Source organism: Drosophila suzukii, unplaced genomic scaffold, assembly GCF_043229965.1.
Source record: "Drosophila suzukii unplaced genomic scaffold, CBGP_Dsuzu_IsoJpt1.0 scf_4, whole genome shotgun sequence".
Classification (NCBI taxonomy): Eukaryota; Metazoa; Arthropoda; class Insecta; order Diptera; family Drosophilidae; genus Drosophila; species Drosophila suzukii.
This window is the reverse complement of record NW_027255927.1, coordinates 5,599,948-5,622,517: the sequence shown is the minus strand read 5'-3', so window position 1 is coordinate 5,622,517 and position 22,570 is coordinate 5,599,948. Positions and strand designations below refer to the sequence as shown.

At 44.8% G+C, this 22,570-nt stretch overlaps 2 protein-coding genes and 3 long non-coding RNA genes across 16 annotated transcripts in view; 4 read left to right on the top strand and 1 right to left on the bottom strand.

The window, feature by feature from the left end:
- The first annotated feature begins 5,372 nt into the window (after positions 1–5,372).
- LOC139354882 (uncharacterized) lies at positions 5,373–7,109 on the top strand. Its single transcript, XR_011605722.1, has 2 exons — positions 5,373–6,177; positions 6,235–7,109. It is a non-coding gene; the product is annotated as an uncharacterized lncRNA (long non-coding RNA).
- LOC139354880 (uncharacterized) lies at positions 6,194–7,352 on the bottom strand. The gene is made up of 4 exons (XM_070999132.1): positions 7,079–7,352; positions 6,799–7,024; positions 6,680–6,737; positions 6,194–6,617 (listed from the first exon to the last, which is right to left on the bottom strand). The coding sequence occupies exons 1-4, from the start codon at positions 7,220–7,222 to the stop codon at positions 6,518–6,520; spliced, it is 528 nt and encodes a 175-aa protein (XP_070855233.1). The 5' UTR covers positions 7,223–7,352; the 3' UTR covers positions 6,194–6,517.
- A 4,593-nt stretch (positions 7,353–11,945) lies between these two features.
- On the top strand, positions 11,946–12,579 carry LOC139354883 (uncharacterized). Its single transcript, XR_011605723.1, has 2 exons — positions 11,946–12,082; positions 12,140–12,579. It is a non-coding gene; the product is annotated as an uncharacterized lncRNA (long non-coding RNA).
- Positions 12,580–17,807: 5,228 nt separating this feature from the next.
- Positions 17,808–18,441, top strand: LOC139354884 (uncharacterized). The gene is made up of 2 exons (XR_011605724.1): positions 17,808–17,944; positions 18,002–18,441. It is a non-coding gene; the product is annotated as an uncharacterized lncRNA (long non-coding RNA).
- Positions 18,442–21,846: 3,405 nt separating this feature from the next.
- Positions 21,847–22,570, top strand: part of LOC139354879 (gamma-interferon-inducible lysosomal thiol reductase) — a 207,375-nt gene continuing 206,651 nt past the window's right edge. For 2 of the 12 annotated variants that reach the window (XM_070999120.1, XM_070999119.1), the window contains exon 1: positions 21,864–22,304. Coding sequence is in view for 7 of the 12 variants with exons in the window: in XM_070999125.1 (XP_070855226.1) it covers positions 22,200–22,304 (105 nt within the window). In the remaining 5 variants the exon portion in view is untranslated. Of the gene's footprint in view, positions 22,400–22,570 lie in introns of all 12 variants that reach the window. The other 10 variants (XM_070999125.1, XM_070999124.1, XM_070999130.1 and 7 more) reach the window with 10 other exon arrangements.

The window sequence follows — 22,570 nt, the reverse complement described above, 5'->3', positions numbered from 1 at the left end:
CTCTGTTTAGCCTCAGGTTCTTCCTCGGCCTGGCGAGCTATTACAGAAGCTTTGTCAAGAATTTTGCCTCTATTGCCAGGCCTCTTACTCATATTCTCAAAGGGCAAAATGGAACGGTCAGTAAAAACATGTCCAAAAAAGTTTCTATTACGTTTGATGAAACCCAGCGCAATGCGTTTGACCACCTGCGTAATATCCTGGCATCAGAGGATGTCATTCTGACGTACCCCGATTTCAAAATACCATTCGACCTAACCACCGACGCTTCAGCCAGTGGAATAGGCGCGATATTGTCCCAGAACAAGAGGCCCATTACAATGATCTCGCGTACGCTTAAAGATTGCGAGCTAAATTACGCCACCAACGAAAGAGAATGGCTGGCGATAGTTTGGGCCAGACTAGACTACGGATAAACCCCTATACTGCTTCAGAAACCAAATTATTTTGGAAGAGGCAAACCAACCACTTCGGCGAGACTTCATTGTTTTTGGCAATAGAACTCGCCACTTTATTTACTTTAATAACAAAAACCTAGTTGTCGAATCTGTTAAAGAAATCATCAACGCCAACGTCGTAAACGCGATCCACTGCGACTTTCCGACACTAGCTTGTGTTCAACCTGCCTTGAGGCAGGAGTTCCCTGCAACAACATTTTGGCACTGTATTTCAAAGCTATCAGCTATACCGAAGCTCTTTGAGAACATTATTACGCCTCATTTACAACACAGTTGTAGGTCCCTTATTTCCTCTTGTCAACACGGATTTATAAAACGTAGGTCAACGACAACCAACCTTTTGGAGTTTACTTCATTTGTTATAGGAGGTTTTAGAAAGAATCGTCAGACTGATGTGGTCTACACTGATTTTAGTAAGGCGTTTGATTCTGTAAGTCACCCGATTTTAGTCCGGAAATTGGACCTTTTAGGATTTTCAGGTGATCTTCTTAGGTGGATTTTAAGTTATTTGAATGATAGGACTCAAAGGGTCATTTTTAAAAACTCTTTGTCATCCCTAATCCGAGTTACTTCCGGTGTACCACAAGGAAGTCATCTCGGTCCGCTCCTGTTTACATTATTTATAAATGACCTTCCATTAGTCTTATCGAAGTCACGGGTTCTTATGTACGCAGATGACGTTAAGTTGTGCCTGCAATATAATGACCCCGCACAAAGTTTAGCTTTACAATCGGATCTAAATGCATTTCAAACATGGTGCATGGATAATGAATTGAATTTAAATGGTTCTAAGTGTAAACTAATGACCTTTTTTCGTGTCAGCCCCCACTACTCAACGTATACTTTGAGTGGTTGTGCGTTAGATAGGATAACGCATGCTGACGACCTTGGAGTCTACATGGATCCTAGACTTAAATTTTCCGATCACATTACTACTATGGTAAATAAAGCCAGGGGCCTGCTTGCATTTATCAAAAGGTGGTCGAAGGAATTCGATGATCCCTATATCACAAAGACCTTGTTTATTTCATTAGTCCGACCAATTCTTGAGTACTGCGCTCCTGTTTGGAGTCCCCAATATGGGGTGCATATAGACCGGATTGAGTCTGTGCAAAAAAACTTCTTAATATTTGCCTTACGGAGACTTAACTGGGATACAAGCCTAATACTACCATCCTACTCTAGTAGACTACTTCTAATTAACTTACCATCGTTAGCTAACCGTAGAACTATGCTTGGTATTACGTTTATTATAAATCTTATTCATGGTGATGTAGAGAGTCCCGAGTTACTGGGTCGCCTGCATTTTAATGTGCCAAATAGATTCACTAGAAACTATATTCCTTTAGTATTAAATCACTGTATCTCTAATTACGCAATGCATGAACCTTTTAGAGTACTTTGCAATGATTATAATAGACTATATCATCTAATATCTACTACTGACTCACTTCCTATCTTTAAATCAATAATACTATCCTCCCTAGTAACTAATTTGTTTTACTTGATGTATTTTGTCTATTCGTATTGACCTGTATTTTTAATTGTCTATTGTAACATTGTCTTTTTCTTTGTCCGCGATTATGTTTACTCGCCCAAAACGGTGATGGGCTCCGCGCGTAACAAGCTTTGCTTGGTGTCGTAGGGCCACTTGTTTGTACTGACCATAGTGCATCAACATCCAAGAAAAAAAAAAAAAAAAAAAAAAAAAAAAAAAAAAAAAAAAAAAAAACTTTGTAACTGACAATACAAATACCAATGAACAGCTGGTAAATTGTTAATGCCGAACACAACCGCTCCCACAGGGCTGCGCAGGAACACGCCAAGCAAATTCTTCGCGACTACTATTTCCCGAACATGTCAAAACTGGCCAGCGAAGTTGTCGCGAATTGCAAAGCCTCAAATAAAGCCATATACGATCGCCACCCCAAGCACCCCAAGAAGCACCCCAATTCCTTCATATGTGGGGGAGATGTTACATATTAACATTTTTTCTACCGACAAAAAGATCTTCCTAACTTGCATCGATAAGTTCTCAAAGTTCGCCATCGTACAGCCCCTATCTTCTAGGGCAATAGTTGATGTACGGGCCCCTTTACTCCAATTGTTAAATTTCTACCACAAAACTAGAACCATCTATTGTGACAATGTGGCTTCCTTCAATTCTGAAACGATTACGTCTTTGCTGAAAAACCAATACAGCATCGATGTCATTAATGCGCCACCGCTTCACAGTAGCTCCAATGGCCAAGTGGAAAGATTCCAAAGTACCTTGGCAGAAATAGCCAGGTGCCTCAAAATCGATAAAAAAAAATTGACGACAATTTGGAGTTAATTTTGCGGGCTACAGTAGAATACAATAGATCGTTGCACTCAGTCACGGATTGTAGGCCAGCGGAAGTTATCCATGCCAGCAGCGACGAAGTCAACTCGGCTATTAGAGCCAAGATTGACAAGGCGCAACAGACCAACCTCGACAGAATCAACACTTCAAGACAAAACAGAGTCTTTGAAATTGGGGAAAAGGTCCTCGTGAGCAATAATAAAAGACTCGGAAATAAGCTGACGCCGCTCTATTCAGAAGAGCGCATAGAAGCAGACCTAAAAACGTCTGTTCTCATTATAGGGAGGGTGGTCCATAAGGACAATATCAAATAAACATCTTCAGCATCCATACTCGCCCTTATGTTATGCAGAACTCAATATTGCTACAATATCCACAGGCTTGCCGTGATACTCATCTTACTGCTGTCCATAGCGAACGTGCGAATCACCGACTTCTCTCACGCAAAGTATATTCCAGTATTGGATGGGAATGTCCTAGTATGGGAACAATATGGCCTGGTTAGGCACTCGACTAATATGTCTGAGTTCTCCAGCATAATTAACTCTACGGTCAGAATGCTCGAGCTGTTCCCACAATCGCACATGAGGAAGCTACTGGAAGTTGACGTCAACCATGCCCAGAACATGCTGGATGAATTAACAGTGCACCATAGAATGGCCAGGAGCTTAGATTTCCTGGGCTCGGCACTCAAGGTCGTGGCAGGCAGGCCCGACGCGGAGGACCTCTATAAAATTAAAGCAAACGAAGCAGCGCTGATTGAGGCAAGCAAAAGGCAGGTTGTAATCAACACAGAGACACAGAAACACATTAACCAACTTACAGATACAGTAAATAAAATTCTCAAGGAAAAAAGTTGACTCCGGCCACCTTTTCGAAACACTTCCCTATGGAGGTCCCCATAGTTAGTATTATGATTGTATCTAAGATTAAAATTTTTCAATCTAATGTTTTTATCCATGTCATAGATCAGTATCCTAGAGTTAAGCTTATTTGTAAAAAAGTCCTGCTCTTCCCTGTCGCACACTACCATACTATGCTACAAATAGAAGACAACATCGTGGCGGAATGCGATGACGGAATCCTAGCAGTCTCCGATTGCGCTTCTACCAACTTGGCCACATTTTGGAAAAAGGCGTCCCACGACACTTGCGCCAGGCAATTACATGCAGGCAGGGCTGCTACATGCCGGACGCGGCCCAGAAATGTGGAACCCCTCACAATCGTGGACGATGGAGTAATAATCGTCAAGAAAAAACTTACGAGGATTACCATCGATGACGGTCCTACAACAACCATAATAGGGACCCACCTTATTACTTTCGAAAGGAAGGCGGTGATTAACGATTCCGCGTATTTGAACCTCAATTACTCTGTGAAAAAGAGCCCGGGAATCGCGGCCTCTCCCTTAATTAACATCACGGGACACGATCACATACTAAGTCTGCCACTACTACAACGGACAACCTAAAACTACAACCTGCGTCTGATGCAGGAGCTCAGAGATGACGTGTCGGCTGAAGGTGCACCAAGGATTTGGTTCGCCGCGGGAGACGCCGTCAGCCTCACACTATGCGGCTTGGTCCTGCTCCAACAACACTGCAGGCGCAAACGAGAGGCATCCCAATTACGAAGTCCATCGACGAATTGGCTGTCACCGAGGACGGCGTCTAATTTAAGGGGGGAGTAGTTAACAACCAACTCCCAGCTTAGGCTGAGCAGGCCAATTCATATTCCCTTTATTAATATTAATAATTTGTATTATTATTATTATTACACTTCTTATACCACTCATGTATGGTCCACCTTAGTTTTGGTCCACCCTAATGGGCCCGAGAGCTGAGCCAACATATTGTGCCATTATGGGCCGTGGCTTTGTCTCATTGGCTGACAGCAATCGTATGACTTCTGCAAAATGTGCATGGTCAGCGGTCTGCCACGGGCATCCGGTCATGCATGAGCTTTTGTCAATTCTTAAGTTCAGTAAATAAATAAATTAAGAGCACCAGCTCCTACTAATGAAACTCCGGCACTTAGCCGTAAAATCTTTTATTAACCAATATACCGACTGAGTCTTTAGGCCAGCGGTATCGAAGGACAGTTCCCTTCCACCCTAATCTCCCTATCTCAGCATAGGAGCAGTACGGCCGACGGGCTACGAATTATTGGAGACAGCAATCTCCCTATCTCAACATAAGAGCAGTGCGGCCAACCGGCGAATTATTGGAGACAGCGGCGAGGGACCCCACATCGAGCGTTCCCCTCCCCTCACACTCGTTAATTTGTACGTGAACGGACGGGAAAAAGACACTCGCTCTTTCGGAAAGCTTCCCATCATCTGGACTTGCAATCTCTTTTTGTGGATAACGCAGACCTTGCAGGAGTTAACCAATGCCTTCACCAAGTTCTTTATTCTCGGAAACCAGTATCTGGACCGGGTGAAACGCACCACTAACTGATCATGTAATGAAATGTAATGAAATGAGATGCGTAAATTTTACCAAAAGCCGCGAGAGTGCACATTCGTACGGTAGGAACATAGTATGTCGTTCATCATACCGCAAACTCTCGGAGGCCGTTACGCGGCCGCATGCCCAGATTAGCCCTTTTTGGTCTAGAAAGGGGTTCAGGCGCTTCTGACTCAAGCAGCGGTATTCTTCAGAAAAATACTTGAGCTGAGTACAAATTGTCATGAGCCGTTCCGTGGCGTCAACGTCTTTGGCCTCTAGACGGATCCCGGAAAGCGGTGATTGTCTTCGACATCGCTGGATAAATCGATGGACATACGCGAGGACCCGCAATGCTCTATCTAATTTGGAAATGCGATCAAGGAAATCCTCTGTCGGCATAAACGCTACATGGGCTTTGACGGCACCCCTTTCGATCTCGGTCGCCGGCAGGTCGGTTCCCTGGCTAGGCCATTGAACGCGTGGCCAAGTGGGTCCATGCCACCAAAGCGGGCTATCCACAAGCTCTTGAAGGGGAACTCCTCGACTAGCCAAATCAGCTGGATTGTGTTCGGATTGAACGTGTGACCAATTGGCTGCCTCTGTGGACTCGGTGATCTTCGTCACTCTTGTTGCAATTGGAGTCGAGTGGGAGCGACGTTATCGATAGTTTAGGTCGATAGGGCGATAGCTGCAGCAGCGGGATGAGTCTGGCGGGCGATCTGGCCAATTGAAGATTAATCCCGGTTCGCTCTGGGATTACTTCAAATGGCCCATGTATCCAATGACCCAATGTCGAGAGAGGCCTTGTAATATGGCGGGGGGCGATGATCAGCAGATATCGTGATAGTCGCGGCCATACTGTCCAGCAATCAAGGCAGATCCAGCTAGGAGTGCTAGTATACATTTTCTTTGTGCCTTAAATTAAATAGTGAGTTATGTGAAAGTTCTAGAGCAGTTCGGTATTTAATATTTATCATTTATAAAGGCAGCCGGGGTCCCAATACAAAGGGCCCCGGAAGATTTATTTGGAGTTTACTGACATCGCCATACTTCGCCATACCTACCAGCCCGACTTGGCTACCCAGCAACCGGTGTCCGTTCGACCCGTGCCAGCGACCAGCCAGGAAAGCCTTCCACAATCGACGCCGACGACGTCAACATTTCCCGGTGAGTCCGTTCCGGCGTTCTCTGGAACTTCCAGCGAACGCATTGCGGCGCTGAGAAGTATCGCCATTTTGTCTGGCAGCCGAATCTCGGACTGCCCTTACTCAACTCACCGGACAGCGCCGTTTTACCGTGTGAAGATCCGTATCGCTGCTGGCCTCCGGCGGAAAGTCATCATCGCCTCCAGGCCCGGCCCGACGGTGGCTGAAATTTACGAGAAATTAAATACACGTGTACCTCGATTGTATATATTGATATCTACTTACCTGTTTGTGAGTTTATCCGGAGTTAGACCCGAGAGCCTTATTTGTCCTCGTTGTTTGCCTGAAATTAAAAAGGTCGCGAGCATTAGTTAAATGGTATAGCTTACAGTGCAGTTACGTACCTTTTTGGCCCGTCCCTTCTTTTCCCTTGGAGCTCCTCAGGATTAGGTGACCATACACACGCGCATCGCGCATGTTCCTTGAGGGCCGCGTTTCCATGCGAGCTCTACCAATACATGGCTGGTAGAGCATAGTTTCCGCGGCGCCTGTACCCTTATCCTGCAAAACGAATCCTCTGCTTTGACCGCGTAAATATCCGAGACGGCGGCCAGGTTTCGGTCTTAAAGGCTGAGGAAGGATAAATCTGTTAAGAGGAGCATGTATATAAACGTTTGTACTTACGATATTTATTAAACCTTTGTAATACCCACTATGTGTAAGTGAGCTTTCCCAGTGGGGGAGATGGAACCGTAGGCGTAGTCGCGAGGAGGGGGCTCCTGCCGACTGCGAATGGGTGGTGCCCTGCAGTATCTTGAGGGCATCCATGGTTGGGTGGGAGCGCTTGGCTAGGACATCGATAGCCACCAAATGTAATCCATTTTCCCGACAATAATTGTAGATTTTTGCTTTGTTTACGTTTTTGCCCTTAGTGATGACCGATAGATTAGTAAAGTGAGACCGCGAAGTTATCGATACTTATGTTGCGAGCTGTGGCATTAGGGGTACTCAGCCCTGAGGAACGACTGAGCTAGCGGCACTGCCACCGAAAAAAGCAGTTCGTAACACCCTGTTGGAAACGAACGTTGTCCAATGACTCGCTGGTTTGGCTAACCATGCTAGCACAATCGTGGAATCGGTCCAACAATGGAGTTTTGAGATTTCAGCCTCGGCATATTAGGAAGGATGGCTTTGGCCATCTCGGACAAAAAAGAGCCCCGCATAACTCCAGCCTAGGAAGGGACACCGTTTTGACTGGAGCCACACGCGTCTTGGCCGTGAGCAAGTGCATCATCGTCTTATGGCCCATCTCTACGCGCACATAGATCGCAGCCCCGTATGTCTTTTGCGAGGCGTCACAGAATCCGTGATGCTCTACGGGGAGCTCTGGACGGAAGGAAACCCACCTGGGAATTCTGACCTGGTCTAGGACCGAATAGCTCTGGAGAACACTGTTCCACCTTTGGCACAGCTCAGTTGAAAGTTTATCGTCTCAACCTAGATCCGGAAGCCAAATCTCTTGCATAAAGATTTGGCACACACAACTAATGGAGCAAGCCATTTCGGAATAAGATGCGCTGAAACGGGGAATGCTTCGGATCTACCCATATCTGTCGATACATTTTCTCGATATCGGCACTGTAGACGTATCGGAAATATAGCCACTTCAGGATCTGGATAGTTAGATCGGACTGTAAGACTGGGCCAGCCTGAAGGATATCATTTAAACTGACCCCATTCTCTACAAGGCTGGAGGCATTGAATACCACACGCATCTTGGTGGTTGTATAAATATAACACGCTGACCAAAAAAAGTTTATCATGTCGGTTGGTTTAATTTTTATTTTAATATATTTAACCGGATGACCGCCGGAAAACTTTCATAAGTGGGAACAATATGATTGAAATTTAAAAGATATGTGTATGTATGTAGATATATATAGTATGTATGGATGTTGATGTGTATGAAGGCGGGTATGTGATGTGGTGTGTCGATTTTATATATGTAAGTGTATCCATACATACGGATGTACGGCCAAATGAAATTAAAAAATGGGCAATATGGCCGCACGTAGCAAAAGGAAAATCGAAGAAAAATAGCGAAGTAATTTATTAATTGCCGTTGTCGGATTTAATCGGTTTTGGACAATTCGTACAGAAAGTCAAACCGGCAATTAAGCCGTATTTATCTTGTGGGGCCAAGATTTTAAAAAAGCATTTTTGTAACATTAATATGCCACGGATTAGCTGCAAGCCTACCTTGATCGTTAGACATTTTTTTCTAAGAAATTTTGCATTTTAGCTTTTTCAAATTGGTCCTCACATAGAGCGAGAAAATTCAATTCCAAGATGACCGTTTTCCTGGAGAATTTCTGTGAATATTGCATCAATATATAAAGAACCTGAGCTATCATTTTAGCATTCTTGTATTTAATAAAAAATGTGAACTTGATTTGATACAGTATTTAGATTTTTTGACTTTCTTCATATTTGGTTTGTTAAAGCAACATATTAAGGGCACTGTGCGATGTGAATTTAAAATGAGCAGCCTGTGATGTCTTCTCCCATTAATATTTATATATTTAAGCCTAGACCTCAGATCGATGAAATCCGCGAGCCAACCATAGGAGTGAGCGAGAGGCAAATACGAGGCTAACGCTTTTCCTCGGGTCTGTTTTTCAGCGCGGTACTCAGATGAGCTAAGAAAATACCAGAAAAAATGCCATACCTAGCAAGTGAATTTTCGATGAACTTCGTTACCCGCGGCCCAAAGAATAAGAAATTTAATCTTTGGCGGTGTTCGTGCAATGGCGATGTGGAGACTAAAAATTACAAATGAAAGGAAAACCCCAAAGTCGGATGCAGGAGGTCAGTGCAGATAAAGTAGGACCCTAAATCCAAGCTTATGGCCTTTATTGTGGAAGCATTTCCACAAAAGGGGCAAATTCGCTGAATAGTTGAAGTGCTGGAGTAGATCCACGAGAGAATCCTAGTGGGAAGGAACATGCCGAGGGGGACTTCGATCTCTACATGGACATCCTGCCGGGCGCGACCTCGCAAAGAAAGTAAAATCTGGCCAAAAGAATTTGGTTGCGTGGAGGACCCGCTGGCTTCTATAGGAAGGAGGGAAATAGGGCGCCCGCTAAGGAAAAGTTGGAGAAGCCATAGCCAGCCACTGCCAGGATGCTGGCTGACTTCCTGCAGCATCAGCGGATCAACCCAGTTCTCCCACTTCCTCAAGGTCCAATATGCCTATTGCGACTCGGAGCTGTACTGCGGTGGAGCGGGAAAGATGGCGAAGCATCCGTGGGACGAGTAGGAAGCCTTAAACTACTAATTTACATAAATGAAAACATTCGTTGAACATTCCATTTATTTTTATTTAAATTTCTTTGTGTACCAGCAGACTCCTTTTTAAATTGATCCATTTGATTTGTTTTCCGTTTGGCAACAAACCCAGCTGCTTGAAAGTAAGACCATGCTACATGCCTTGCGGGTGAACTTTGAAATCTTCGTTCACACTACAAAGAATAAGATTTTTCGACTAGTGAAACTCTTAGCCGATCTGAGTACTAGACTTTAGAAAACATAAAATATCATCGTTATATCTATATTTTAAATTGATACTTTCAACTTTATTTTTTACTGTTAGTCGATTTTCCTAATTGTTTTTTGTACCTATCGGGAAAAACAATGAAATATTAAAAATTACTCTGTGAAAAAGAGCCCGGGAATCGCGGCCTCTCCCTTAATTAACATCACGGGACACGATCACATACTAAGTCTGCCACTACTACAACGGACAACCTAAAACTACAACCTGCGTCTGATGCAGGAGCTCAGAGATGACGTGTCGGCTGAAGGTGCACCAAGGATTTGGTTCGCCGCGGGAGACGCCGTCAGCCTCACACTATGCGGCTTGGTCCTGCTCCAACAACACTGCAGGCGCAAACGAGAGGCATCCCAATTACGAAGTCCATCGACGAATTGGCTGTCACCGAGGACGGCGTCTAATTTAAGGGGGGAGTAGTTAACAACCAACTCCCAGCTTAGGCTGAGCAGGCCAATTCATATTCCCTTTATTAATATTAATAATTTGTATTATTATTATTATTACACTTCTTATACCACTCATGTATGGTCCACCTTAGTTTTGGTCCACCCTAATGGGCCCGAGAGCTGAGCCAACATATTGTGCCATTATGGGCCGTGGCTTTGTCTCATTGGCTGACAGCAATCGTATGACTTCTGCAAAATGTGCATGGTCAGCGGTCTGCCACGGGCATCCGGTCATGCATGAGCTTTTGTCAATTCTTAAGTTCAGTAAATAAATAAATTAAGAGCACCAGCTCCTACTAATGAAACTCCGGCACTTAGCCGTAAAATCTTTTATTAACCAATATACCGACTGAGTCTTTAGGCCAGCGGTATCGAAGGACAGTTCCCTTCCACCCTAATCTCCCTATCTCAGCATAGGAGCAGTACGGCCGACGGGCTACGAATTATTGGAGACAGCAATCTCCCTATCTCAACATAAGAGCAGTGCGGCCAACCGGCGAATTATTGGAGACAGCGGCGAGGGACCCCACATCGAGCGTTCCCCTCCCCTCACACTCGTTAATTTGTACGTGAACGGACGGGAAAAAGACACTCGCTCTTTCGGAAAGCTTCCCATCATCTGGACTTGCAATCTCTTTTTGTGGATAACGCAGACCTTGCAGGAGTTAACCAATGCCTTCACCAAGTTCTTTATTCTCGGAAACCAGTATCTGGACCGGGTAAAACGCACCACTAACTGATCACCACCATGTAATGAAATGAGATGCGTAAATTTTACCAAAAGCCGCGAGAGTGCACATTCGCAAACTCTCGGAGGCCGTTACGCGGCCGCATGCCCAGATTAGCCCTTTTTGGTCTAGAAAGGGGTTCAGGCGCTTCTGACTCAAGCAGCGGTATTCTTCAGAAAAATACTTGAGCTGAGTACAAATTGTCATGAGCCGTTCCGTGGCGTCAACGTCCTTGGCCTCTAGACGGATCCCGGAAAGCGGTGATTGTCTTCGACATCGCTGGATAAATCGATGGACATACGCGAGGACCCGCAATGCTCTATCTAATTTGGAAATGCGATCAAGGAAATCCTCTGTCGGCATAAACGCTACATGGGCTTTGACGGCACCCCTTTCGATCTCGGTCGCCGGCAGGTCGGTTCCCTGGCTAGGCCATTGAACGCGTGGCCGTTGCAGCCAAGTGGGTCCATGCCACCAAAGCGGGCTATCCACAAGCTCTTGAAGGGGAACTCCTCGACTAGCCAAATCAGCTGGATTGTGTTCGGATTGAACGTGTGACCAATTGGCTGCCTCTGTGGACTCGGTGATCTTCGTCACTCTTGTTGCAATTGGAGTCGAGTGGGAGCGACGTTATCGATAGTTTAGGTCGATAGGGCGATAGCTGCAGCAGCGGGATGAGTCTGGCGGGCGATCTGGCCAATTGAAGATTAATCCCGGTTCGCTCTGGGATTACTTCAAATGGCCCATGTATCCAATGACCCAATGTCGAGAGAGGCCTTGTAATATGGCGGGGGGCGATGATCAGCAGATATCGTGATAGTCGCGGCCATACTGTCCAGCAATCAAGGCAGATCCAGCTAGGAGTGCTAGTATACATTTTCTTTGTGCCTTAAATTAAATAGTGAGTTATGTGAAAGTTCTAGAGCAGTTCGGTATTTAATATTTATCTTTTATAAAGGCAGCCGGGGTCCCAATACAAAGGGCCCCGGAAGATTTATTTGGAGTTTACTGACATCGCCATACTTCGCCATACCTACCAGCCCGACTTGGCTACCCAGCAACCGGTGTCCGTTCGACCCGTGCCAGCGACCAGCCAGGAAAGCCTTCCACAATCGACGCCGACGACGTCAACATTTCCCGGTGAGTCCGTTCCGGCGTTCTCTGGAACTTCCAGCGAACGCATTGCGGCGCTGAGAAGTATCGCCATTTTGTCTGGCAGCCGAATCTCGGACTGCCCTTACTCAACTCACCGGACAGCGCCGTTTTACCGTGTGAAGATCCGTATCGCTGCTGGCCTCCGGCGGAAAGTCATCATCGCCTCCAGGCCCGGCCCGACGGTGGCTGAAATTTACGAGAAATTAAATACACGTGTACCTCGATTGTATATATTGATATCTACTTACCTGTTTGTGAGTTTATCCGGAGTTAGACCCGAGAGCCTTATTTGTCCTCGTTGTTTGCCTGAAATTAAAAAGGTCGCGAGCATTAGTTAAATGGTATAGCTTACAGTGCAGTTACGTACCTTTTTGGCCCGTCCCTTCTTTTCCCTTGGAGCTCCTCAGGATTAGGTGACCATACACACGCGCATCGCGCATGTTCCTTGAGGGCCGCGTTTCCATGCGAGCTCTACCAATACATGGCTGGTAGAGCATAGTTTCCGCGGCGCCTGTACCCTTATCCTGCAAAACGAATCCTCTGCTTTCGGTCTTAAAGGCTGAGGAAGGATAAATCTGTTAAGAGGAGCATGTATATAAACGTTTGTACTTACGATATTTATTAAACCTTTGTAATACCCACTATGTGTAAGTGAGCTTTCCCAGTGGGGGAGATGGAACCGTAGGCGTAGTCGCGAGGAGGGGGCTCCTGCCGACTGCGAATGGGTGGTGCCCTGCAGTATCTTGAGGGCATCCATGGTTGGGTGGGAGCGCTTGGCTAGGACATCGATAGCCACCAAATGTAATCCATTTTCCCGACAATAATTGTAGATTTTTGCTTTGTTTACGTTTTTGCCCTTAGTGATGACCGATAGATTAGTAAAGTGAGACCGCGAAGTTATCGATACTTATGTTGCGAGCTGTGGCATTAGGGGTACTCAGCCCTGAGGAACGACTGAGCTAGCGGCACTGCCACCGAAAAAAGCAGTTCGTAACACCCTGTTGGAAACGAACGTTGTCCAATGACTCGCTGGTTTGGCTAACCATGCTAGCACAATCGTGGAATCGGTCCAACAATGGAGTTTTGAGATTTCAGCCTCGGCATATTAGGAAGGATGGCTTTGGCCATCTCGGACAAAAAAGAGCCCCGCATAACTCCAGCCTAGGAAGGGACACCGTTTTGACTGGAGCCACACGCGTCTTGGCCGTGAGCAAGTGCATCATCGTCTTATGGCCCATCTCTACGCGCACATAGATCGCAGCCCCGTATGTCTTTTGCGAGGCGTCACAGAATCCGTGATGCTCTACGCGGAGCTCTGGACGGAAGGAAACCCACCTGGGAATTCTGACCTGGTCTAGGACCGAATAGCTCTGGAGAACACTGTTCCACCTTTGGCACAGCTCAGTTGAAAGTTTATCGTCTCAACCTAGATCCGGAAGCCAAATCTCTTGCATAAAGATTTGGCACACACAACTAATGGAGCAAGCCATTTCGGAATAAGATGCGCTGAAACGGGGAATGCTTCGGATCTACCCATATCTGTCGATACATTTTCTCGATATCGGCACTGTAGACGTATCGGAAATATAGCCACTTCAGGATCTGGATAGTTAGATCGGACTGTAAGACTGGGCCAGCCTGAAGGATATCATTTAAACTGACCCCATTCTCTACAAGGCTGGAGGCATTGAATACCACACGCATCTTGGTGGTTGTATAAATATAACACGCTGACCAAAAAAAGTTTATCATGTCGGTTGGTTTAATTTTTATTTTAATATATTTAACCGGATGACCGCCGGAAAACTTTCATAAGTGGGAACAATATGATTGAAATTTAAAAGATATGTGTATGTATGTAGATATATATAGTATGTATGGATGTTGATGTGTATGAAGGCGGGTATGTGATGTGGTGTGTCGATTTTATATATGTAAGTGTATCCATACATACGGATGTACGGCCAAATGAAATTAAAAAATGGGCAATATGGCCGCACGTAGCAAAAGGAAAATCGAAGAAAAATAGCGAAGTAATTTATTAATTGCCGTTGTCGGATTTAATCGGTTTTGGACAATTCGTACAGAAAGTCAAACCGGCAATTAAGCCGTATTTATCTTGTGGGGCCAAGATTTTAAAAAAGCATTTTTGTAACATTAATATGCCACGGATTAGCTGCAAGCCTACCTTGATCGTTAGACATTTTTTTCTAAGAAATTTTGCATTTTAGCTTTTTCAAATTGGTCCTCACATAGAGCGAGAAAATTCAATTCCAAGATGACCGTTTTCCTGGAGAATTTCTGTGAATATTGCATCAATATATAAAGAACCTGAGCTATCATTTTAGCATTCTTGTATTTAATAAAAAATGTGAACTTGATTTGATACAGTATTTAGATTTTTTGACTTTCTTCATATTTGGTTTGTTAAAGCAACATATTAAGGGCACTGTGCGATGTGAATTTAAAATGAGCAGCCTGTGATGTCTTCTCCCATTAATATTTATATATTTAAGCCTAGACCTCAGATCGATGAAATCCGCGAGCCAACCATAGGAGTGAGCGAGAGGCAAATACGAGGCTAACGCTTTTCCTCGGGTCTGTTTTTCAGCGCGGTACTCAGATGAGCTAAGAAAATACCAGAAAAAATGCCATACCTAGCAAGTGAATTTTCGATGAACTTCGTTACCCGCGGCCCAAAGAATAAGAAATTTAATCTTTGGCGGTGTTCGTGCAATGGCGATGTGGAGACTAAAAATTACAAATGAAAGGAAAACCCCAAAGTCGGATGCAGGAGGTCAGTGCAGATAAAGTAGGACCCTAAATCCAAGCTTATGGCCTTTATTGTGGAAGCATTTCCACAAAAGGGGCAAATTCGCTGAATAGTTGAAGTGCTGGAGTAGATCCACGAGAGAATCCTAGTGGGAAGGAACATGCCGAGGGGGACTTCGATCTCTACATGGACATCCTGCCGGGCGCGACCTCGCAAAGAAAGTAAAATCTGGCCAAAAGAATTTGGTTGCGTGGAGGACCCGCTGGCTTCTATAGGAAGGAGGGAAATAGGGCGCCCGCTAAGGAAAAGTTGGAGAAGCCATAGCCAGCCACTGCCAGGATGCTGGCTGACTTCCTGCAGCATCAGCGGATCAACCCAGTTCTCCCACTTCCTCAAGGTCCAATATGCCTATTGCGACTCGGAGCTGTACTGCGGTGGAGCGGGAAAGATGGCGAAGCATCCGTGGGACGAGTAGGAAGCCTTAAACTACTAATTTACATAAATGAAAACATTCGTTGAACATTCCATTTATTTTTATTTAAATTTCTTTGTGTACCAGCAGACTCCTTTTTAAATTGATCCATTTGATTTGTTTTCCGTTTGGCAACAAACCCAGCTGCTTGAAAGTAAGACCATGCTACATGCCTTGCGGGTGAACTTTGAAATCTTCGTTCACACTACAAAGAATAAGATTTTTCGACTAGTGAAACTCTTAGCCGATCTGAGTACTAGACTTTAGAAAACATAAAATATCATCGTTATATCTATATTTTAAATTGATACTTTCAACTTTATTTTTTACTGTTAGTCGATTTTCCTAATTGTTTTTTGTACCTATCGGGAAAAACAATGAAATATTAAAAATTACTCTGTGAAAAAGAGCCCGGGAATCGCGGCCTCTCCCTTAATTAACATCACGGGACACGATCACATACTAAGTCTGCCACTACTACAACGGACAACCTAAAACTACAACCTGCGTCTGATGCAGGAGCTCAGAGATGACGTGTCGGCTGAAGGTGCACCAAGGATTTGGTTCGCCGCGGGAGACGCCGTCAGCCTCACACTATGCGGCTTGGTCCTGCTCCAACAACACTGCAGGCGCAAACGAGAGGCATCCCAATTACGAAGTCCATCGACGAATTGGCTGTCACCGAGGACGGCGTCTAATTTAAGGGGGGAGTAGTTAACAACCAACTCCCAGCTTAGGCTGAGCAGGCCAATTCATATTCCCTTTAATAATTTGTATTATTATTATTATTACACTTCTTATACCACTCATGTATGGTCCACCTTAGTTTTGGTCCACCCTAATGGGCCCGAGAGCTGAGCCAACATATTGTGCCATTATGGGCCGTGGCTTTGTCTCATTGGCTGACAGCAATCGTATGACTTCTGCAAAATGTGCATGGTCAGCGGTCTGCCACGGGCATCCGGTCATGCATGAGCTTTTGTCAATTCTTAAGTTCAGTAAATAAATAAATTAAGAGCACCAGCTCCTACTAATGAAACTCCGGCACTTAGCCGTAAAATCTTTTATTAACCAATATACCGACTGAGTCTTTAGGCCAGCGGTATCGAAGGACAGTTCCCTTCCACCCTAATCTCCCTATCTCAGCATAGGAGCAGTACGGCCGACGGGCTACGAATTATTGGAGACAGCAATCTCCCTATCTCAACATAAGAGCAGTGCGGCCAACCGGCGAATTATTGGAGACAGCGGCGAGGGACCCCACATCGAGCGTTCCCCTCCCCTCACACTCGTTAATTTGTACGTGAACGGACGGGAAAAAGACACTCGCTCTTTCGGAAAGCTTCCCATCATCTGGACTTGCAATCTCTTTTTGTGGATAACGCAGACCTTGCAGGAGTTAACCAATGCCTTCACCAAGTTCTTTATTCTCGGAAACCAGTATCTGGACCGGGTAAAACGCACCACTAACTGATCACCACCATGTAATGAAATGAGATGCGTAAATTTTACCAAAAGCCGCGAGAGTGCACATTCGCAAACTCTCGGAGGCCGTTACGCGGCCGCATGCCCAGATTAGCCCTTTTTGGTCTAGAAAGGGGTTCAGGCGCTTCTGACTCAAGCAGCGGTATTCTTCAGAAAAATACTTGAGCTGAGTACAAATTGTCATGAGCCGTTCCGTGGCGTCAACGTCCTTGGCCTCTAGACGGATCCCGGAAAGCGGTGATTGTCTTCGACATCGCTGGATAAATCGATGGACATACGCGAGGACCCGCAATGCTCTATCTAATTTGGAAATGCGATCAAGGAAATCCTCTGTCGGCATAAACGCTACATGGGCTTTGACGGCACCCCTTTCGATCTCGGTCGCCGGCAGGTCGGTTCCCTGGCTAGGCCATTGAACGCGTGGCCGTTGCAGCCAAGTGGGTCCATGCCACCAAAGCGGGCTATCCACAAGCTCTTGAAGGGGAACTCCTCGACTAGCCAAATCAGCTGGATTGTGTTCGGATTGAACGTGTGACCAATTGGCTGCCTCTGTGGACTCGGTGATCTTCGTCACTCTTGTTGCAATTGGAGTCGAGTGGGAGCGACGTTATCGATAGTTTAGGTCGATAGGGCGATAGCTGCAGCAGCGGGATGAGTCTGGCGGGCGATCTGGCCAATTGAAGATTAATCCCGGTTCGCTCTGGGATTACTTCAAATGGCCCATGTATCCAATGACCCAATGTCGAGAGAGGCCTTGTAATATGGCGGGGGGCGATGATCAGCAGATATCGTGATAGTCGCGGCCATACTGTCCAGCAATCAAGGCAGATCCAGCTAGGAGTGCTAGTATACATTTTCTTTGTGCCTTAAATTAAATAGTGAGTTATGTGAAAGTTCTAGAGCAGTTCGGTATTTAATATTTATCTTTTATAAAGGCAGCCGGGGTCCCAATACAAAGGGCCCCGGAAGATTTATTTGGAGTTTACTGACATCGCCATACTTCGCCATACCTACCAGCCCGACTTGGCTACCCAGCAACCGGTGTCCGTTCGACCCGTGCCAGCGACCAGCCAGGAAAGCCTTCCACAATCGACGCCGACGACGTCAACATTTCCCGGTGAGTCCGTTCCGGCGTTCTCTGGAACTTCCAGCGAACGCATTGCGGCGCTGAGAAGTATCGCCATTTTGTCTGGCAGCCGAATCTCGGACTGCCCTTACTCAACTCACCGGACAGCGCCGTTTTACCGTGTGAAGATCCGTATCGCTGCTGGCCTCCGGCGGAAAGTCATCATCGCCTCCAGGCCCGGCCCGACGGTGGCTGAAATTTACGAGAAATTAAATACACGTGTACCTCGATTGTATATATTGATATCTACTTACCTGTTTGTGAGTTTATCCGGAGTTAGACCCGAGAGCCTTATTTGTCCTCGTTGTTTGCCTGAAATTAAAAAGGTCGCGAGCATTAGTTAAATGGTATAGCTTACAGTGCAGTTACGTACCTTTTTGGCCCGTCCCTTCTTTTCCCTTGGAGCTCCTCAGGATTAGGTGACCATACACACGCGCATCGCGCATGTTCCTTGAGGGCCGCGTTTCCATGCGAGCTCTACCAATACATGGCTGGTAGAGCATAGTTTCCGCGGCGCCTGTACCCTTATCCTGCAAAACGAATCCTCTGCTTTCGGTCTTAAAGGCTGAGGAAGGATAAATCTGTTAAGAGGAGCATGTATATAAACGTTTGTACTTACGATATTTATTAAACCTTTGTAATACCCACTATGTGTAAGTGAGCTTTCCCAGTGGGGGAGATGGAACCGTAGGCGTAGTCGCGAGGAGGGGGCTCCTGCCGACTGCGAATGGGTGGTGCCCTGCAGTATCTTGAGGGCATCCATGGTTGGGTGGGAGCGCTTGGCTAGGACATCGATAGCCACCAAATGTAATCCATTTTCCCGACAATAATTGTAGATTTTTGCTTTGTTTACGTTTTTGCCCTTAGTGATGACCGATAGATTAGTAAAGTGAGACCGCGAAGTTATCGATACTTATGTTGCGAGCTGTGGCATTAGGGGTACTCAGCCCTGAGGAACGACTGAGCTAGCGGCACTGCCACCGAAAAAAGCAGTTCGTAACACCCTGTTGGAAACGAACGTTGTCCAATGACTCGCTGGTTTGGCTAACCATGCTAGCACAATCGTGGAATCGGTCCAACAATGGAGTTTTGAGATTTCAGCCTCGGCATATTAGGAAGGATGGCTTTGGCCATCTCGGACAAAAAAGAGCCCCGCATAACTCCAGCCTAGGAAGGGACACCGTTTTGACTGGAGCCACACGCGTCTTGGCCGTGAGCAAGTGCATCATCGTCTTATGGCCCATCTCTACGCGCACATAGATCGCAGCCCCGTATGTCTTTTGCGAGGCGTCACAGAATCCGTGATGCTCTACGCGGAGCTCTGGACGGAAGGAAACCCACCTGGGAATTCTGACCTGGTCTAGGACCGAATAGCTCTGGAGAACACTGTTCCACCTTTGGCACAGCTCAGTTGAAAGTTTATCGTCTCAACCTAGATCCGGAAGCCAAATCTCTTGCATAAAGATTTGGCACACACAACTAATGGAGCAAGCCATTTCGGAATAAGATGCGCTGAAACGGGGAATGCTTCGGATCTACCCATATCTGTCGATACATTTTCTCGATATCGGCACTGTAGACGTATCGGAAATATAGCCACTTCAGGATCTGGATAGTTAGATCGGACTGTAAGACTGGGCCAGCCTGAAGGATATCATTTAAACTGACCCCATTCTCTACAAGGCTGGAGGCATTGAATACCACACGCATCTTGGTGGTTGTATAAATAAAACACGCTGACCAAAAAAAGTTTATCATGTCGGTTGGTTTAATTTTTATTTTAATATATTTAACCGGATGACCGCCGGAAAACTTTCATAAGTGGGAACAATATGATTGAAATTTAAAAGATATGTGTATGTATGTAGATATATATAGTATGTATGGATGTTGATGTGTATGAAGGCGGGTATGTGATGTGGTGTGTCGATTTTATATATGTAAGTGTATCCATACATACGGATGTACGGCCAAATGAAATTAAAAAATGGGCAATATGGCCGCACGTAGCAAAAGGAAAATCGAAGAAAAATAGCGAAGTAATTTATTAATTGCCGTTGTCGGATTTAATCGGTTTTGGACAATTCGTACAGAAAGTCAAACCGGCAATTAAGCCGTATTTATCTTGTGGGGCCAAGATTTTAAAAAAGCATTTTTGTAACATTAATATGCCACGGATTAGCTGCAAGCCTACCTTGATCGTTAGACATTTTTTTCTAAGAAATTTTGCATTTTAGCTTTTTCAAATTGGTCCTCACATAGAGCGAGAAAATTTAATTCCAAGATGACCGTTTTCCTGGAGAATTTCTGTGAATATTGCATCAATATATAAAGAACCTGAGCTATCATTTTAGCATTCTTGTATTTAATAAAAAATGTGAACTTGATTTGATACAGTATTTAGATTTTTTGACTTTCTTCATATTTGGTTTGTTAAAGCAACATATTAAGGGCACTGTGCGATGTGAATTTAAAATGAGCAGCCTGTGATGTCTTCTCCCATTAATATTTATATATTTAAGCCTAGACCTCAGATCGATGAAAACCGCGAGCCAACCATAGGAGTGAGCGAGAGGCAAATACGAGGCTAACGCTTTTCCTCGGGTCTGTTTTTCAGCGCGGTACTCAGATGAGCTAAGAAAATACCAGAAAAAATGCCATACCTAGCAAGTGAATTTTCGATGAACTTCGTTACCCGCGGCCCAAAGAATAAGAAATTTAATCTTTGGCGGTGTTCGTGCAATGGCGATGTGGAGACTAAAAATTACAAATGAAAGGAAAACCCCAAAGTCGGATGCAGGAGGTCAGTGCAGATTAAGTAGGACCCTAAATCCAAGCTTATGGCCTTTATTGTGGAAGCATTTCCACAAAAGGGGCAAATTCGCTGAATAGTTGAAGTGCTGGAGTAGATCCACGAGAGAATCCTAGTGGGAAGGAACATGCCGAGGGGGACTTCGATCTCTACATGGACATCCTGCCGGGCGCGACCTCGCAAAGAAAGTAAAATCTGGCCAAAAGAATTTGGTTGCGTGGAGGACCCGCTGGCTTCTATAGGAAGGAGGGAAATAGGGCGCCCGCTAAGGAAAAGTTGGAGAAGCCATAGCCAGCCACTGCCAGGATGCTGGCTGACTTCCTGCAGCATCAGCGGATCAACCCAGTTCTCCCACTTCCTCAAGGTCCAATATGCCTATTGCGACTCGGAGCTGTACTGCGGTGGAGCGGGAAAGATGGCGAAGCATCCGTGGGACGAGTAGGAAGCCTTAAACTACTAATTTACATAAATGAAAACATTCGTTGAACATTCCATTTATTTTTATTTAAATTTCTTTGTGTACCAGCAGACTCCTTTTTAAATTGATCCATTTGATTTGTTTTCCGTTTGGCAACAAACCCAGCTGCTTGAAAGTAAGACCATGCTACATGCCTTGCGGGTGAACTTTGAAATCTTCGTTCACACTACAAAAAATAAGATTTTTCGACTAGTGAAACTCTTAGCCGATCTGAGTACTAGACTTTAGAAAACATAAAATATCATCGTTATATCTATATTTTAAATTGATACTTTCAACTTTATTTTTTACTGTTAGTCGATTTTCCTAATTGTTTTTTGTACCTATCGGGAAAAACAATGAAATATTAAAACACTTCATGTTCCAATTTTTACCGTTTCACTTTGGTTGCTTATTCATCGACGCTAGCCTGACATCTTATAAGGCAAAGGAACGAAATAAAACTAGTTTCAACTAATTTGTATGATTGAAAAACATCTAAAATTAAAATATACCGGCCCGAAAAAAGAGCGTTCTAAATATTGAGAGTATTTCTAAACGTTGAACTTGTCATTTTGAAAGAGCAGGTGTCGATTCGCGGAGATGACTTGATTTACATATGTACATAAATATATGCATGTTTGTAATGTAATTGGAGTTTTAGAAAGTATTTGACTCTTGGCTAAATTGGCTATTTTTTAGGCTGGTACAGTTTCCTCTTAATAGTAATTCCTTAAAATGGTTCCGAAACGTAACCATGGCTATGTCACAATTTTTGTGGCCGTTGTATTAGTTTGTTTGTTGAAAATATTGTTCTGGAACCCACCTCTGCCAATTTTGACTGTAAGTACTTATAATTTTGCATTGGCTAAACATTTGTATTACATTTTGTGAAACAATTGAATTTCTAAATGGTGATTTCCGGAGTACCTGATATGGTGAGATTTTTTTTCTGCCCGACAAAATCGATCAAAAAAAAGCGTGAAATTATTTATTTATTCTGAAGATTGAATTAGAACAAAATTAGCTGTTTATATTCCCTAACCCCTTAGTTACTCAATACCTAAGTCAATGGACATAATGGATCTCCGGTTTCCCAATCTTAATTC

What these genes read in the sequence shown, in the direction of transcription:
- LOC139354880 (XM_070999132.1), bottom strand. Translation starts at nt 7,222, where the DNA reads ATGGATGCCCTCAAGATACTGCAGGGCACCACCCATTCGCAGTCGGCA. An exon ending in ACAAAGGTTTAATAAATATC is followed by an intron (nt 7,025 to 7,078) that starts GTAAGTACAAAC and finishes ATCCTTCCTCAG; the next exon opens with CCTTTAAGACCGAAACCTGG. An exon ending in AGAAGGGACGGGCCAAAAAG is followed by an intron (nt 6,738 to 6,798) that starts GTACGTAACTGC and finishes TTTTAATTTCAG; the next exon opens with GCAAACAACGAGGACAAATA.